This window comes from Temnothorax americanus, unplaced genomic scaffold (assembly GCF_048541705.1).
Source record: "Temnothorax americanus isolate GAGA-0224 unplaced genomic scaffold, ASM4854170v1 Scaffold28, whole genome shotgun sequence".
Classification (NCBI taxonomy): Eukaryota; Metazoa; Arthropoda; class Insecta; order Hymenoptera; family Formicidae; genus Temnothorax; species Temnothorax americanus.
In genome coordinates, this window is record NW_027509421.1 from 1,609,108 (window position 1) to 1,627,489 (window position 18,382).

General features: G+C 30.1%; 2 protein-coding genes and 1 pseudogene across 5 annotated transcripts; 1 reads left to right on the forward strand and 2 right to left on the reverse strand.

The window, feature by feature from the left end:
• Positions 1-372: 372 nt before the first annotated feature.
• Positions 373-4,746, forward strand: LOC143899583 (fatty acid synthase-like; annotated as a pseudogene). The gene is made up of 5 exons (XR_013257545.1): positions 373-383; positions 738-1,385; positions 1,452-1,690; positions 1,911-2,611; positions 2,940-4,746. The product of XR_013257545.1 is annotated as a fatty acid synthase-like (transcript).
• Positions 4,741-8,528, reverse strand: LOC143899596 (uncharacterized). Of its 2 annotated transcripts, XM_077409980.1 has the most exons (9): positions 8,385-8,528; positions 7,926-8,045; positions 7,037-7,154; positions 6,649-6,910; positions 6,442-6,558; positions 6,246-6,336; positions 5,940-6,085; positions 5,626-5,758; positions 5,237-5,554 (listed from the first exon to the last, which is right to left on the reverse strand). In XM_077409980.1, the coding sequence occupies exons 1-9, from the start codon at positions 8,526-8,528 to the stop codon at positions 5,501-5,503; spliced, it is 1,185 nt and encodes a 394-aa protein (XP_077266106.1). In that variant the 3' UTR covers positions 5,237-5,500. The 2 variants fall into 2 exon arrangements, with proteins under 2 accessions (XP_077266107.1, XP_077266106.1); XM_077409981.1 differs by lacking the exon at positions 7,926-8,045 and having other exon boundaries at positions 4,741-5,554.
• A 5,072-nt stretch (positions 8,529-13,600) lies between these two features.
• On the reverse strand, positions 13,601-17,419 carry LOC143899597 (uncharacterized). Of its 2 annotated transcripts, XM_077409983.1 has the most exons (9): positions 16,563-17,419; positions 16,112-16,231; positions 15,212-15,329; positions 14,824-15,085; positions 14,617-14,733; positions 14,433-14,523; positions 14,127-14,272; positions 13,813-13,945; positions 13,601-13,741 (listed from the first exon to the last, which is right to left on the reverse strand). In XM_077409983.1, the coding sequence occupies exons 1-9, from the start codon at positions 16,704-16,706 to the stop codon at positions 13,688-13,690; spliced, it is 1,185 nt and encodes a 394-aa protein (XP_077266109.1). In that variant the 5' UTR covers positions 16,707-17,419; the 3' UTR covers positions 13,601-13,687. The 2 variants fall into 2 exon arrangements, with proteins under 2 accessions (XP_077266109.1, XP_077266110.1); XM_077409984.1 differs by lacking the exon at positions 14,433-14,523 and having other exon boundaries at positions 14,127-14,263; positions 14,613-14,733.
• Between the last annotated feature and the right edge of the window lie 963 nt (positions 17,420-18,382).

An 18,382-nucleotide genomic window follows, 5' to 3' on the forward strand; every position in this document is an offset into this window, starting at 1 on the left:
GTACAGTGTTGCCACTTCTCCATGGTGACACCCTTCTAAATACCGTCAAAATACCATCAAAATACCATCAAAATACCGTTAGAACTTAGTTAGAACTTCGCGAAGAACTTCGGATTACAATTACACATAAAGTGTACCGCTACGTATCTCCATTTTGTAATATGTCATTCCTAATATCATATCATGCATCATATATTAGTTTTTTAGCAAAATACATAATCAAATTCTGAGCTGTGTGAAGTTAGCCTCCCTACTACTGAAAATCCAATAATAACTATTACCATTCATTTGGTGGTCGTTTGATGGTGTTTGGTAGTCCATTCCCGATAATTGGTAGTGAAAACTGTAATTAAAAATACGAAAAAAAGGCATATGCGCGTGAAGTTAGCCCCCCTCTTGTAAAACTCGGCTTTCCAGGCTGCGTGTATCATTATAACTGTAAGCATTTGTTTAGTAGTCGCGTGCTGACATTTGGTGGTCTATTCCCGTTGGTTGTTAGTTAAAACTGCAATCAATAATACAAAAAAAAAGACATACCCGTGTGAAATTAGTCCGGTTGGACTAATTTAGGAAACTTGATAGATTTTATAAAAATATCGATTTAATTATTATGATAATTGCAAATATGTATATGCAAAAAACGTAAAATATTTTACAATAAACCTATTTTTATAAAAATATAAAAATTTATAATAAAATTGTATGATCACATTATTATTAGCTATATAAATTGATAGTGACAAAGTGGTACCAGAAGATTTAAATTCTCCACTTATTAGTGAAATCTTAAATGATTTACCGCAGATTCGACACCACACTAAACTCGTGACGACCCACGAGAAATTCCCAAATATTTCTTTGCCCGGCAACGTTTCTACAACGAAAATTACTAAGTTGTCGAAGGACGAGAATTGTTTGATAGTCTTTGGCTTCGATATTTTGACAAAAAATAGCAAAAAATTATATAAACAGTTGCTATCTCTGTTAATGCAACAGGGTTATCTACTGACTTTGGAAGAATCCGGTGCAATTACGAATTTTCATATGGGTAGACGAACTGAAATCAATCATGAATGTAGAAAACGAAACTGGTGTAGATACGGAGATAATTCTCGTCTCGGAAGAAGACTTCGAATGCGGGCTACTCGGTTTTATTAATTGTTTGCGAAAAGAACCAGGCGGCGAAATAATTAGAAGCGTATTTATTCAAGATGACAAAGCGCCTACATTTTCTTTGCAAGAACCGTTGTACACGAAGCAGCTACAGTTGGACCTACCCATCAACGTTATACGTTCCGGTAACGTTTGGGGATTATACAGGCATTTACCATTACCATGCATCGTTAGAACCAAAACTTGTTCAGAGCGCTTACGTTACGCAGATGGTATGTTAAGATGTTCTATTATAAATTTTATAATAAATAATATTAATTAATGTTTATTTATAACAGGTACAAGGAGATCTGAGTACTCTCTGCTGGGCACAGAGCAGAATGTCTCGCATTAACCATGAAAATCTCGTTAATGTAATTTATAGGTCTGTTAATTTTAGAGATATCATGGTAGCTACTGGCAGACTCAATGCTGAAACTATCGCACCGTTCGAACGCGGTAACGACTGTTTCATTGGCTTATAATTTGTTGGTTTCAATACGCATAACCAGAGGATAATGGGATTATGTTCACACGAGTAAAATAGATCGAGTATCAATACATATGTGATAAAAAGAATTTTTTGCAATTGACAGTATTAATTTCTATTTATATAAGTATCATTAATTAATATTAATAACGTTTTAAAAAAGTAACATTAACTTAAATTTAATATTAAATTAAAAATAAGCAAGATATACGTCATTTTAAAATAACGTTTAAATAAATAAATACATTTTCAAAAATATTATGCATAGAGGAATGACGAACATTCTTGTGGCCGATAAATATCTCAGTTGGATTATACCTGACAAGTGGACAATGGAAGACGCAGCAACGATTCCGTGTGTGTATAGTATAGCACGTGTTACTTTACTATACTTTATACATGAGGGGTAAAATGAAAAAGGGAGACAAAATCTTAATCCATTCTGGTACTGGAGGCATTGGTCAAGCTGCGATCCATCTTGCGCTTCACGAAGGTTGCGAAGTGTTTACGACAGTTGGAACTGTCGAGAAACGACAGTTTATAAGAAAAACGTTTCCCTCCATTCCCGAAGATAATATCGGAAACTCTCGAGATACAAGCTTTGAACAAATGATTATGCAGCGTATAAAAGGTTGTAGGGTGGATATCGTATTGAATTCTTTAGCCGAAGAGAAATTACAAGCATCTGTTCGCTGTTTAGCAAATGGTGGCCGTTTTCTAGAAATTGGAAAATTTGATATGTTTTCCAATAATTCCTTGGATATATCTATCTTTCAAAAAATATCAGCTTTTATGGAATTTTATTAGACAAATTATTCTATTCAAACGCAGAACAAAAATTAAGGTTGTGGAAAACAATAACAGAAGGTTTAAAAGACGGTACTATTAAACCACTATGCAGAAGAGTTCGAAAGAAATGAAATAGAAGCTGCCTTTAGATATATGGCCGCTGGAAAACATATTGGCAAGGTACAATTATTTTTTAATATACACAGAAATATGTTATTATATGATACAGAATATTTTATCATATCAAATTAGAAACAATTCTTTGTTTCTAATTAATGCTATAAAGGTAGTAACAAATGTAGGTTTATTTAAATAATTATATTTGACCAAGAAACTTTTTGTATTTATATTAATAAATAACGTTAATTATTAATTAATTAAAATTAATAATAAAATTAATGATAAAATGCAAAACAATATCAATAATAAAATAAAATATGAAATCTTTGTTATTTATAATTTATTATTTTATAGAAAAAACGATTGTTTCTTAATTGCTTATTCGCAGATAATTATCAGAGTTCACAAAGAGGATCAAGAGCCTTTGAATGCTCCACTACTCGCTCATCCACGATAATATAGTTTGGAGCATAAATGCTATATTATTTTGGGTGGACTTGGCGGATTTGGTTGAGAGCTAGCAGATTGGTTGACTCTTCGAGGTGCAAAAAATCTGGTATTAACATCACGAGCCGGGATCAGAACAGGTTATCAACAATCAAGAGTAAAGCTATGGCGATCTTACGGTGTGGATGTACCGATTGTTACAGTCGATGATAATTTGAAACATGAAGACTGTGAATCTATATTAAAATTTGCTGAAAAAAAAGCACCAGTGGACGCTATATTTATATTTAATCTTGCAGTTGTTTTAAAAGATTGTACATTCCAAAATCAATCACCACAGACATTCGAGGATTCGTTCAAATCAAAAGCATGGATGACAAAAACAATGGACGAATTGTCGAGGAAGATCTGTCTGCAACTTCGACATTTTGTCGTTTTTTCCTCCGTGTCTTGTGAAAGAGAAAATGCAGGCCAGACAAATTATGAGATGGCTAATTCCGTAATGGAGAAAATTTGTGAAAAAAGGATGGAAGAAGGATTACACGGTTTAGCAATACAGTGGGGTGCTATTGGTGATGTCGGACTCCTGGCAGATATGCAAGAAGAAAATAAGGAATTGGTTATTGGAGGTACATACATTGCAACAACGAATATCTTCTTGTTTGAAGACATTAGAAGTATTTCTGTTATACAAGATCGACCTGTTGTAAGCAGTATAGTTGTTGCTGAAAGAGGAAAAATTGGCGGATCAATGAATATTTATGAAACAGTTGCTCATATAATGGGTAAGCAGTTTTATGCAAAGCTAAACAAAGAAAGATACTAAATACATATAATGGCCATAAAATAGAAGTAAAATCAAAATGTTATTCCAAGTATATTTATTGGAATAAGTAATAGTTAAAAAAAAATATTTTTTGCACAAAATTACAGGAGTATTTATAATATTTGGGAAATGATCTTACAATTACTGCAGACTTAACACTTTAAGTCTTAGGAGGCCTCTACGTGTTTCTCTCATTTTAATTATTGTATAATTTGGGTCTTAATCAAAATTTCTAGATTATAATTAATATGTAGAAAAAAAATTTGTTTTTCTGAAAATCTAGTCAGCGATAAAATAAAATCTCTAAAAGAAAGAAAAAGAAGGTAAAACAGGAAGTAAAAGCAAAAATAAATTAATGGCCCTTGTCTTTTAACACAAAAGTATTCAACTAATAAATAATTTTGCCTTATAGAATTTTTGTTACGGATTACTCAAATAATAATTATAGCGAATTATTCTACTATTGTTTGTCACATAGTTTCCTTTGTACATGGAATTGTAATTAATAACAAATTTAGTTGGTCGCACTAATGCGCACTGGCGCATTCAAATGTTCAACCGAATTCGCTATAAAAAAGTGACATCCATTGGTTGTCTACATCTCAAGCAGTTTTAACAGTATCAGAGCGATGAACAGAGTAAAAGTTATCTTAACAAGTTTAAAAGCTATAATAATTGTTACACTTTTTAATAATTATCTCTACAATTATTTGTTAAAAAATACACACATAAAAAAGATAATTATACAGAAACTAAGCAACCTCACCGATTTTAATGACTTTGACATGTTGTCAAGGACGTAATCTTGAATAAATTTTCCTTATATCTTAATCGGCGGTCATTGTTTATTTAAAAGTTAAGAACAAATAATGTAACTAAAAAATATAACAGTTTATGTCAGTGCTAAGGGAAGTAATAATTTACTGATATGTGCGCGTATAGACGGTACGTATGTAGGCGGGGGAGTGGCTACCCCGCATGCAGGGGTGGGTGGGGTGAACTTCAATGTAATCAAAGATCTGACCCAACCCAATTGTTGTATGGGTGAAAAACTTTCCACGCGAACCATGGTCCACCCCCATCCATCCCTGCTTGCGGGGGAGAAACGGTAGCCTCTCCCCGCCTACTCGTGTACTATCTACACACACATATCAATAAATTACTTCTCTTAGAACTAATGTTACTTTATAATACCTAAGAAAAGTAATAAAATTGTAAAACTTTAATTTGCTATTTTTTCTAAACCAATGCCGTCTCTCACTTAGGTATTTTTTGCGTAGAATTACACAGAAGGGCCCCGTCCCCCTAGAACATATTTAAGTGGCGATAAAATCGGTGAATGCTGACTTTTTATGCATATTTACCAAGAAACGTAATAATTTGAATCTTAATTAAAATTTTTGTTGGATATTCAATTTTAAAAGATTAACTAAAATAATTTTCAAAAAATCAATATTTAAATTAAATTTTACATGTCAGCATCTTAAAGCTTATTAAATTCCCTTCAAAATGACCTACTATATTTTTCAATTCTGCCCATAGACTTCCGGCAATCACGCAAAATAGGTATAGTATCTCATAATCGGGGTCTTTCCTCTATTAGTAGAACTACTTTATTAAAACTATTATTAGTAACAGTACTTCACTATTTTACTGTTAGTTAATTTGTTTTTTGGTCAATTCCGCACAGAATGAAGAACGGTAAAAAACGATAATGCAGTACTCAACAACTGTAATAAGACATGACTTTTCTGTTTTTCTCTAAAATATATGTTAGTTATTTTGAAAGGTTATTTCTTACCGTAGCAGCACCTTCTAATGATCCCACAAACAATCCAGCAATATTCATAGTGAACGCCTTGGTTCCTCTTTGCAAGAGGAACAGTATCATTTTTTGTATTAGCAACGGAGCTACGTACCACTGAACGTTGTACCTGCGTGATGATTAATTAATAATTGAAAAATATAAATAAAATCTGTGTCTACAAACAGTTTTATCATACCTTTCTTAAACTACGAGTATATATTAATATTACAGTGATCCATATAACGAATGTGTGCATATTTGTTGTACGGATATATAATATAATTTTATCGTATAAAATAATTTCTTACACGGTGACAAAAACGTTATCATTATAATCCATAATTTCTTGCGCAAAATAGTTGCCTACAAACATGGAAGTCAAGAGACACATCATAATTATTAATCGTAATAAGAGTTCTTCAATATCAGATTTAAAGGATGTTATCTGAAAAATCTAAAATACATGGATATTGTAATAATTGTCATAAAAATAAAATCAATATTATACAAAAGATAACAATTAATTAGAATTGTCTGAATAAAAATTTAGCAGTAATTAATCTAATTACTATTATTTATAAGTATATATATCATAAAACAAAGGCAGTATTTACCAGATAACCATTAAGACTTCCGCACATTACACCGGTTATTATCAAAAAGGTGAACATTATTTTAAATCTATATACTGTCGAGTTAGAAAATCTTCAAATAAAAATATTATTATATGCGCGTATTTTATATCTTAATTATTATATATATATATATATATATATATAATTTATATTGCTTATTAAATTGCTTACTAACTTCATAGCTTTGCGATGCATATCCACAGCACAAATTAATCTTTTGTATATCAAATATTCGTTTTGCAAGCTGTTTTTTCGTAGAGTTTCGAGTGTCATTGTGCGTGCGATACGATAACTGCAAATGATTCTTTTGGCATCATTAAGTGGCCTTTCTATTTTTCCAATTTGATAGATTTTTTATTTGTTTTTATATTTATTCCCTTACCAGGTAATTTGAAACATTCCACATGCATGTTGTAAGTAAACTATGAACATTGTTCCTGTCGCTATCATTGCAATTAACCCAATAAAAAAGGCTGCATTTGTATGGAAAAGTATCAAGTAGAAATATCTTTTATCGACAAAGTATTCTGTTACAAGCAGCGGCGAAATACGTGCGTGAGTTTCATTTATAGACAGTAAGGTGTAAAAGACGCGCGACCAAATTGGGTATAAAATTAAAATAATTGCGATACATATACCAAGTACTGAAAAATATTTAAGGATCAATTATTTCGATAAAAAGTTTATTATAAACTCGCCGCGCGTTTAGTTTTCTAAATACTATATTCCAAATATAATAATTCAAAGTAAATCTAAAGCAGTTGTCTTACATGTAAGCGCAATCGTGTAACGTTTTGCATAGATAGCATACTGTTTTATGATATTGATTTCATTTTCGTCAGTTAACTCGTTACAATTATGCTGCAGTTGCTCCAGCAAACACTTTATCTATCAATATTGCATACTATTTCTCTTAATCACATTTTTAAAAAATTTTCTCGTTTGTATTCTATAAAAAGACTTATTTTTCGGAAATATTTTTGAAGAATTGATCTTTTTATACAATACAACTTGTTTCTCAAAAATAATACACATATATGAATACAATATATATATAATATATATACCGCACGAGACACTCGAGAAATTATTGAAGCTGAATAGCTAATATTTATGTAATTAATCAACAAAATGAAATAAATTAAACATATTACACTACAGAAGAATTTCATAATTATTATCTGCATATTGCGTGAAAAAAATATCTGTTTATTATGTACATGTAAAAATAAAATCTACAAAACAAATAAAAATTTGGTTAATTGCATAACTCAATAATATAACATGTGTATTTAGGAAATATCGACATGGATACTTTCATGAAAGAAATATCCCCAAGATTCTTTAAAAGCATAGTTTCAGTTATTAATGTTAGATAGCATATGTAAATTTTTAAAGTTTTAAAGAACGCTTCAATTAGTTCAGTAACCATCTCAAACTGATTATTGAGTTATGTTATATAAACTGAATTGTTGACCCTTTTTTATAATATTAATTTTTACAAGTTTATATATGACTTTTCTTTTACACTACATGCTGGTACAAAAACCTGGTTTCTTTCTGTAGCGTTAAATTTATTTTCTGCTTTCTGATTATCATAAAATAAAATCGGTTTAGTTTCACGAACTTCCAAATTGTCATCCAGTATGTTTTACTTACGACTTCAACGTTATTACTAAATATACTATATTTAATTGCAAAGGTAATGTAAAATAATGCAGATGCAAAAACATTAATGAGGAGATCTGGAGTACATTGTGATGTCAGAAATGTTGCAAACTGCAAAGAAATTTTTTTATATAATTTTACACTGAAATTATTATCTATTTTCTTATACAACCAGAGACAGGCTCTAAGTCTTTAATTGTTTTACAATGTACCAAAATTTAACATGAGAAAGCTATTTAACTGCAATATACATATATTAAGCAAAACTAGATAAATCAATTTTTTTTATATGTAATAACAAACACATGTTATAAGATCAATATCAATATATTTAATATTGTGACGGTCTTATATACGATTTTGATATATTAAAACGCAAAATAAAAGTTTGCTAAAAATAATCGTTATATTTTTTATCTTGTTATTATATAATTAAAATTATTAACATACCTGAGCTAGGATAAAGGTCGCCAAAACACTAAAAAGCAATGCGAACTGGAGTTGAACAAGTTTAGACCTTTGATAAGGCCACAGACCAACTGTGAGTAATAGAAACCGATTGAGGCTAATATGTAAAGAGTCGATACAGATCATTTCTCCACGAGCACGCAAATGTATGTGACACCGGAGAGGCCAGTTCGCTTATTTTTTCTTCTTTTATCAGTTGCATATTGTATTGCTCCATTTTTTTTCATATTCTAGCTTAAATTCTAACGTAAATTATCTAATTTAACGAAAATGTAACAAAATATTACCAAGAGATGGGAACACGCGCATTTTAACAATTTTATCTGTAAATGAATCGGTGATTAAGCGACATAAGATAATAGAACAGATGTTTATTTCTCATAGGTAAATACTTATAAATTCTCTGACAAAATATGACGATATACCACCGTGTGATCAAAGTATCTTATAAAACAACTTTTACAGGCTATTTGCACCTTTATTTTAAAAGAGAAGTGTGTGTGGTGCAATCGATTGATTTGAGTACGGCAGCAACGTAATAATAATAACAGATGTTTATTTCCCATAAAGAAATACTTCGTGAAGAGGGTTGCGTGACAGCGTGACAGCGGATTGCGCAGATGCGTTTCTACCCCTTCCATTACAGCGCGTTATACTGTAAATATTCCTCATTCTAGTGCGTGCTGTCTTAAGTTACGGTTATTTCTTCGCAATGGTACAACTTGCACTTGAAATGTCGATGTAACGGTTGTCAATGTATATTGCTGATAAATGTTACATATAATTCCTTCTTGAAAATATCTTTGATTCGAGTATTTTTGTATTTCTTAAATGGCGTTTTCTTACTTTTGTTTGCCGATTGAATCCATTTACATTTTTATTCTAGAAAGGATGTGTAGTTAAATGATCGATTTTTATGTGACAACAACGAATATCTTCCTGTTTGAAAACATTAAAAGTGTTTTTGTTATACAGGATCGACCTGTTGTAAGCAGTATAGTTGTTGCTGAAAAAGCAAAAATTGGCGGATCAATGAATATTTATGAAACAGTTGCTCATATAATGGGTAAGCAGTTTTATGCAAAGCTAAACAAAGAAAGATACTAAATACATATAATGGCCATAAAATAGAAGTAAAATCAAAATGTTATTCCAAGTATATTTATTGGAATAAGTAATATTAAAAAAAAAATATTTTTTGCACAAAATTACAGGAGTACTTATAATATTTGGAAAATTATCTTACAATTACTGCAGACTTAACACTTTAAGTCTTAGGAGGCCTCTACGTGTTTCTCTCATTTTAATTATTGTATAATTTGGGTCTTAATCAAAATTTCTAGATTATAATTAATATGTAGAAAAAAAAGGGCATAGGGGTATAAGCATGGTGAAATTGCCCCGGGCGAATATTTAATTGCCACTTCGAGGAATATGTAGGTATTGATAAAAGACAATAACCCTTAAAAAATCAGACGTCTAACTCAACGGGTTTTCGAGTAAATCAAAAAATACTTAAAAATAAAAAAAAATTTTTTTGGGAACGGCTTGATCGATTTTGATAAAATTTTAATATGTTATAGGGACATATAAAGACTTTCTTGAGACAGAGCAACAACCGCGCGTATAGAGTTTCATTATCCAGTAAAAAAAATTGTTTTTTTTTCCAAAAATTATTTTTTTAAGCATGATATGATTTGAGCAAAATTATGAAATTATTTTTTTTAGAAGCTTTATACTCTCTTATATAAAATATATTTTTTTCGATTGATTCGAAATGGTGCGCCGTACTGGGAAAAAAAAAAAAAACTATTTTATTACTATTAATTTTCCGGTTTTTGATATTTATTGGTCATTATTTTATAATAACAATCTATATATTATAGATTTGTGCGAAAAAATCCAAATTATTTTACTAAAATCGATAAAATAATTTTTAGATCACTTTATTAATTTTTAATATTTAAAAAAACAAACAATGACGGTTTTTTAATAATTAACTATTAATTAATTAATTAATCTATGTGTTTATTAAAATATCATCAGAAACTTTGCATTTGTCTCCATCAATACCAACAAAAATAATTACATGTCGATAAAATTAAAAATAACATAATAAAGCATATATTGCAATTGCACATTGATTTTCAGTCTTCATCACTGTCTTCTTCGATTACTGTATTAGTTTGATCGTGATCAAATAGTTTATTCAGATATTCAGCTGGTTTTGGAATCCTTGATAAATATCTTCCATATGTTAACATATGGATAAATATTAAATAGTAAATGTTTCTAAATTAAAAACTATTTAATTTAGAATTAACATCAACTGACCAAAACCATGGTCAAAATTAATAATGTCTCGATATCGATCTGAAAAAAGTGCTGTATGAATCCGACAAACCAAGTTGGCTCACAGTTTTTCAATGTTCATATCGGAAAGACGTTATATATATTGCCAGTCAGGTCAATTTAAATTACTTTAATTGTTATTGTCTTTTATCAATACCTACATATCCTCGAAGTGGCAAATAAATATTCGCCCGGGGCAATTTCACCATGCTTATACCCATATGCCCTTTGTTTTTCTAAAAATCTAGTCAGCGATAAAATAAAATCTATAAAAGAAAGAAAAAAAATGTAAAGCAGAAAGTAATAGCAAAAATAAATTAATGGCCCTTGTCTTTTAACACAAAAGTATTCAACTAATAAATAATTTTGCCTTATAGAATTTTTGTTAGGGATTACTCAAATAATAATTATAGCGAATTATTCTACTATTGTTTGTCACATAGTTTCCTTTGTACATGTAATTGTAATTAATAACGAATTTAGTTGGTCGCACTAGTGCGCACTGGCGCATTCAAATGTTCAACCGAATTCGCTATAAAAGTGACATCCATTGGTTGTCTACATCTCAAGCAGTTTTAACAGTATCAGAGCGATGAACAGAGTAAAAGTTATCTTAACAAGTTTAAAAGCTATAATAATTGTTACACTTTTTAATAATTATCTCTACAATTATTTGTTAAAAAATACACACATAAAAAAGGTAATTATACAGAAACTGGGCAACCTCACCGATTTTAATGACTTTGACATGTTGTCAAGGACGTAATCTTGAATAAATTTTCCTTATATCTTAATCGGCGGTCATTGTTTATATAAAAGTTAAGAACAAATAATGTAACTAAAAAATATAACAGTTTATGTCAGTGCTAAGGGAAGTAATAATTTACTGATATGTGCGTGTATAGACGGTACGTATGTAGGCGGGGGAGTGGCTATCCCGCATGCAGGGGTGGGTGGGGTGAACTTCAATGTAATCGAAGGTCTGACCCAACCCAATTGTTGTATGGGTGAGAAACTTTCCACGCGAACCAAGGTCCACCCCCATCCATCCCTGCTTGCGGGGGAGAAACGGTAGCCTCTCCCCGCCTACACGTGTACTATCTACACACACATATCAATAAATTACTTCTCTTAGAACTAATGTTACTTTATAATACCTAAGAAAAGTAATAAAATTGTAAAACTTTAATTTGCTATTTTTTCTAAACCAATGCCGTCTCTCACTTAGGTATTTTTTGCGTAGAATTACACAGAAAGGCCCCCTCCCCCTACAACATATTTAAGTGGCGATAAAATCGGTGAATGCTGACTTTTTATGCATATTTACCAAGAAATGTAATAATTTGAATCTTACAAGGGACCTTCAGGCTAACGGATTTTTGTTTTTTTTCGTACTTATTGTACTTGAGAGTTATCATTCGGACATCAATTTCCCAAAGTATTAAGGCGCGCTTTTCAGAAAAACTCGAGAAAATCGACTTTGAAGAATTCCGAGCGCGCTATGTACGCAGAATTTTAATTTTAATGTAAAATTAATCAAATCCATGTTAATTAATATTTAATCGTTTTCAATTTCGTTTTCAATGAAATATTTACACCTTCTTATTTTGAATATTGGTACAAAAATGAAAAACGTCAGGTAGGAAATAAAATGGTTTTATATTTTTGAAAATTACGAGAAAATACAGCGCAAAAATGATATTAATAAAAATATTGTTTAATTTTTAAAAGAGAATTATATGATATGAAATATATAGTTTAAAATATTGTATACAGTCGTTTTACACGTCAATATTGCACGAACCAGGATGATATTAATTCATCGTAAAAGCAAGGGAAACAGTAAGTTTCACGGCATCTAGCACACCGTACGAACGCAGATATTTACAGGCATATTTACAGGCATTTTAATTAATTCTCGAGAAAATTGCATTAAAATTCAATCTATTGTACATCACCAGCTGTTCTCTCCAATCTTTAAGAAAATGATTCGATACGCGTGGCGATTCGCTTCAAACCTTTGTGATGACAGAAACATTTTTATGAACGTCATTAACGTCAATGAAGTATGTTTTCCAATAGACATTTTAAAAAAAACCTTGCGCCTGTAAAATATCTGCGTTCGTACGGTGCGCTAGATGCCGTGAAACTTATTGTTTCCCTTGCTTTTACGATGAATATCATCCTGGTTCGTGCAATATTGACGTGTAAAACGACTGTATACAATATATTTTAAACTATATATTTCATATCATATAATTCACTTTTAAAAATTAAACAATATTTTTATTAATATCATTTTTGCGCTGTATTTTCTCGTAATTTTCAAAAATATAAAACCATTTTATTTCCTACCTGACGTTTTTCATTTTTGTACCAATATTCAAAATAAGAAGTGTAAGTTTTTCATTGAAAACAAAATTGAAAACGATTAAATATTAATTAGCATAGATTTGATAAATTTTACATTAAAATTAAAATTCTGTGTACATAGCGCCCTCGGAATTCTTCAAAGTCGATTTTCTCGAGTTTTTTTGAAAAGCGCGCCTTAATACTTTGGGAAATTGATGTCCGAGTGATAACTCTCAAGTACAGTAAGTACGAAAAAAAAACAAAAATCCGTTAGCCTGAAGGTCCCCTTGTTAATTAAAATTTTTGTTGCATATTTAATTTTAAAAAATTAACTAAAATAATTTTCAAAAAAAATCAATAATTAAATTAAATTTTACATGTCAGCATCTTAAAGCTTATTAAATTTACTTCAAAATGACCTACTATATTTTTCAATTCTGTCCATAGACTTCCGGCAATCACGCAAAATAGATGTAGTATCTCATAATCGGGGTCTTTCCTCTATTAGTAGAACTATTTTATTAAAACTACTATTAGTAACAGTACTTCACTATTTTACTGTTAGTTAATTTGTTTTTTGGTCAATTCCGCACAGAATGAAGAACGGTAAAAAACGATATTCCAGTACTCAACAACTGTAATAAGACATGACTTTTCTGTTTTTCTCTAAAATATATGTTAGTTATTTTGAAAGGTTATTTCTTACCGTAGCAGCACCTTCTAATGATGCCACAAACAATCCAGCAATATTCATAGTGAACGCCTTGGTTCTTCTTTGCAAGAGGAACAGTATCATTTTTTGTATTAGCAACGGAGCTACGTACCACTGAACGTTGTACCTGCGTGATGATTAATTAATAATTGAAAAATATAAATAAAATCTGTGTCTACAAACAGTTTTATCATACCTTTCTTAAACTACGAGTATATATTAATATTACAGTGATCCATATAACGAATGTGTGCATATTTGTTGTACGGATATATAATATAATTTTATCGTATAAAATAATTTCTTACACGGCGACAAAAACCTTATCATTATGATCCATAATTTTTTGCGCAAAATAGTTGCCTACAAACATGTAAGTCAAGAGATACATCATAATTATTAATCGTAATAAGAGTTCTTCAATATCAGATTTAAAGGATGTTATCTGAAAAATCTAAAATACATGGATATTGTAATAATTGTCATAAAAATAAATTCAATATTATAAAAAAAATAACAATTAATTAGAATTGTTTGAATGAAAATTTAGCAGTAATTAATATAATTACTATTATTTATAAGTATATATATCATAAAACAAAGGCAGTATTTACCAGAAAAATATTAAGACTTCCGCACATTACACCGGTTATTATCAAAAAGGTGAACATTATTTTAAATCTATATAATGTCGAGTTAGAAAATCTTCAAATAAAAATATTATTATATGCGCGTATTTTATATCCTAATTATTATATATATATATAATTTATATTGCTTATTAAATTGCTTACTAACTTCATAGCTTTGCGATGCATATCCACAGCACAAATTAATCTTTTGTATATCAAATATTCGTTTTGCAAGCTGTTTTTTCGTAGAGTTTCGAGTGTCATTGTGCGTGCGATACGATAACTGCAAATGATTCTTTTGGCATCATTAAGTGCCCTTTCTATTTTTCCAATTTGATAAATTTTTTATTTGTTTTTATGTTTATTCCCTTACCAGGTAATTTGAAACATTCCACATGCATGTTGTGAGTAAACTATGAACATTGTTCCTGTCGCTATCATTGCAATTAACACAATAAAAAAGGCTGCATTTGTATGGAAAAGTATCAAGTAGAAATATCTTTTATCGACAAAATATTCCGTTACAAGCAGCGGCGAAATACGTGCGTGAGTTTCATTTATAGACAGTAAGATGTAAAAAACGCGCGACCAAATTGGGTATAAAATTAAAATAATTATGATAAATATACCAACCACTGAAAAATATTTAAGGGTCAATTATTTTGCTAAAAAATTTATTATAAACTGGCCGCGCGTTTAGTTTTCTAAATACTATATTCCAAATATAATAATTCAAAGTAAATCTAAAGCAGTTGTCTTACATGTTAACGCAATCGTGTAACGTTTTGCATAGATAGCATACTGTTTTATGATATTGATTTCATTTTCGTCAGTTAACTCGTTACAATTATGCTGCAGTTGCTCCAGCAAACACTTTATCTATCAATATTGCATACTATTTCTTTTAATCACATTTTTAAAAAATTTTCTTGTTTGTATTCTATAAAAAGACTTATTTTTCGGAAATGTTTTTAAAGAATTGATCTTTTTATACAATACAACTTGTTTCCCAAAAATAATACACACATATATGAATATAATATATATATATAATATATATACCGCACGAGACACTCGAGAAATTATTGAAGCTGAATAGCTAATATTTATGTAATTAATCAACAAAATGAAATAAATTAAACATATTACACTACAGAAGAATTTCATAATTATTATCTGCATATTGCGTGAAAAAAATATCTGTTTATTATGTACATGTAAAAATAAAATCTACAAAACAAATAAAAATTTGGTTAATTGCATAACTCAATAATATAACATGTGTATTTAGGAAATATTGACATGGATACTTTCATGAAAGAAATATCCCCAAGATTCTTTAAAAGCATAGTTGCAGTTATTAATGTTAGATAGCATATGTAAATTTTTAAAGTTTTAAAGAACGCTTCAATTATTGTGTCAGTTCAGTAACCATCTCGAACTGATTATTGAGTTATGTTATATGAACTGAATTGTTGACCCTTTTTTATAATATTAATTTTTACAAGTTTATATATGACTTTTCTTTTACATTACATGCTGGTACAAAAACCTGGTTTTTTCTGTAGCGTTTAATTTATTTTCTGCTTTCTGCTTATCATAAAATGAAATTGATTTAGTTTCACGAACTTCCAAATTGTCATCCAGTATGTTTTACTTACGACTTCAATGTTATTACTAAATATACTATATATAATTGCAAAGAAAATGTAAAATAATGCAGATGCAAAAACATTAATGAGGAGATCTGGAGTACATTGTGATGTCAGAAATGTTGCAAACTGCAAAGAAATTTTTTAATATAATTTTACATTAAAATTATTATCTATTTTCTTATACAACCAGAGAAAGGTTTTAAGTCTTTAATTGTTTTACAATGTACCATAATTTAACATGAGAAAGCTATTTAACTGCAATATATATTAAGCAAAACTAGATAAATTAAATTTTTTTATATGTAATAACAAACACATGTTATAAAATCAATATCAATATATTTAATATTGTGACGGTCTTACGATTTTGATATATTAAAACGCAAAATAAAAGATTGCTAAAAATAATCGTTATATTCTTTATCTTGTTATTATATAATTAAAATTATTAACATACCTGAGCTAGGATAAATGTCGCTAAAACACTAAAAAGCAATGCGAACTGGAGTTGAACAAGTTTAGACCTTTGATAAGGCCACAGACCAACTGTGAGTAATAGAAACCGATTGAGGTTAATATGTAAAGAGTCGATACAGATCATTTCTCCACGAGCACGCAAATGTATGTGACACCGGAGAGGCCAGTTCGCTTATTTTTTCTTCTTTTATCAGTTGCATATTGTATTGCTCCATTTTTTTCATACTCTAGCTTAAATTCTAACGTAAATTATATAATTTATCGAAAATGTAACAAAATATTACCAAGAGATGGGAACACGCGCAATTTAACTATTTTATCTGTAAATAAGTCGGTGATTAAGCGACATAAGATAATAGAACAGATGTTTATTTCTCATAGGTAAATACTTATAAATTCTCTGACAAAATATGACGATATACCACCGTGTGATCAAAGTACCTTATAAAACAACTTTTACTGGCTATTTGCACCTTTTTTTTAAAGAAAAGTGTGTATGGTGCAATCGATTGATTTGAGTACGGCAGCAACGTAATAATAATAACAGATGTTTATTTCCCATAAAGAAATACTTCGTGAAGAGGGTTGCGCGCGTGACAGCGTGACAGCGGACTGCGCAGATGCGCGTTTCTACCCCTTCCATTACAGCGCGTTATACTGTAACGTTCCTCATTCTAGTGCGTGCTGTCTTGAGTTACGGTTATTTCTTCGCAATGGTACAACTTGCACTTGAAATGTCGATGTAACGGTTGTCAATGTATATTGCTGATAAATGTGTATAATTCCTTCTTGAAAATATTTTTGATTCGAGTATTTTTGTATTTCCTAAATGGCGTTTTCTTACTTTTGTTTGCCGATTGAATCCATTTACATTTTGATGTATAGTTAAATGATCGATTTTTATGTGACAATAAAGTAACAGATGTTTCCATCAGCAAGTGTTTTGTTGAGGGACTTGCGTGCGACAGTTGACTGTGCAAGTGCGGTTCGACCCCTTCCAGCGTAATATATTTTATTTTAACGTTCTTCTTTCTGGGTGTGTGCTGTCCCAGATCGGCATTAATTTAAGTGACGTTTGATTTTTGAAGAAGGATCTTAGCTCGATACCTCGACGTAATAATTCTCAAATATAAATTGTTGGTATAAATATCATGAAATGTTTCAGTGAAAATATCTCTATTTTGTGTACGTTTGTGTGTTTTCTAAATTTTATTTCCCAAAATCTTACATCCATGTGTGTTCAACATACCTTGTATCTGTACGATATATTTACGACATATTTTTATATTTACATTTCGGACTTCATATCGCAATATCTCCGTTCGTAAGATACGTAGAGGAAAAATAAAAACACTTTCCCCTTATGTAAATCGAACCCAAGCTATCGATTAAGCTTCCTTAGAACTTAATCGATTTAGCCGTTATTAGGATCCGTTATTATATAATCTCGGGTACTCGCAACTCTCGGGCTCGAGTAAAGATACACGGAGCGATCTCGCTGCGCGTAAGTTGGCGCGAGACACTAGACCGTGTCTCTTGATATTATTTTTGTAACACCCGCACCCCAGCAAACACAGAATACAACTTTGATAGCAAATTGTCGCCAAGATGGCATCAAATTCGGAATTAAATAATGTTTACGTTTTATATATGAGAATAAAACTCTAATGACAATTTTTGATGTAATTTAATAGTTAAATTATCCAAAATTTTATTGTATTTACAAAAAAAAACTTATTTCGTAAAAATAATTAAACAAAACTTGAATAATGACGAATTTATATTGTACATAACGTTGTC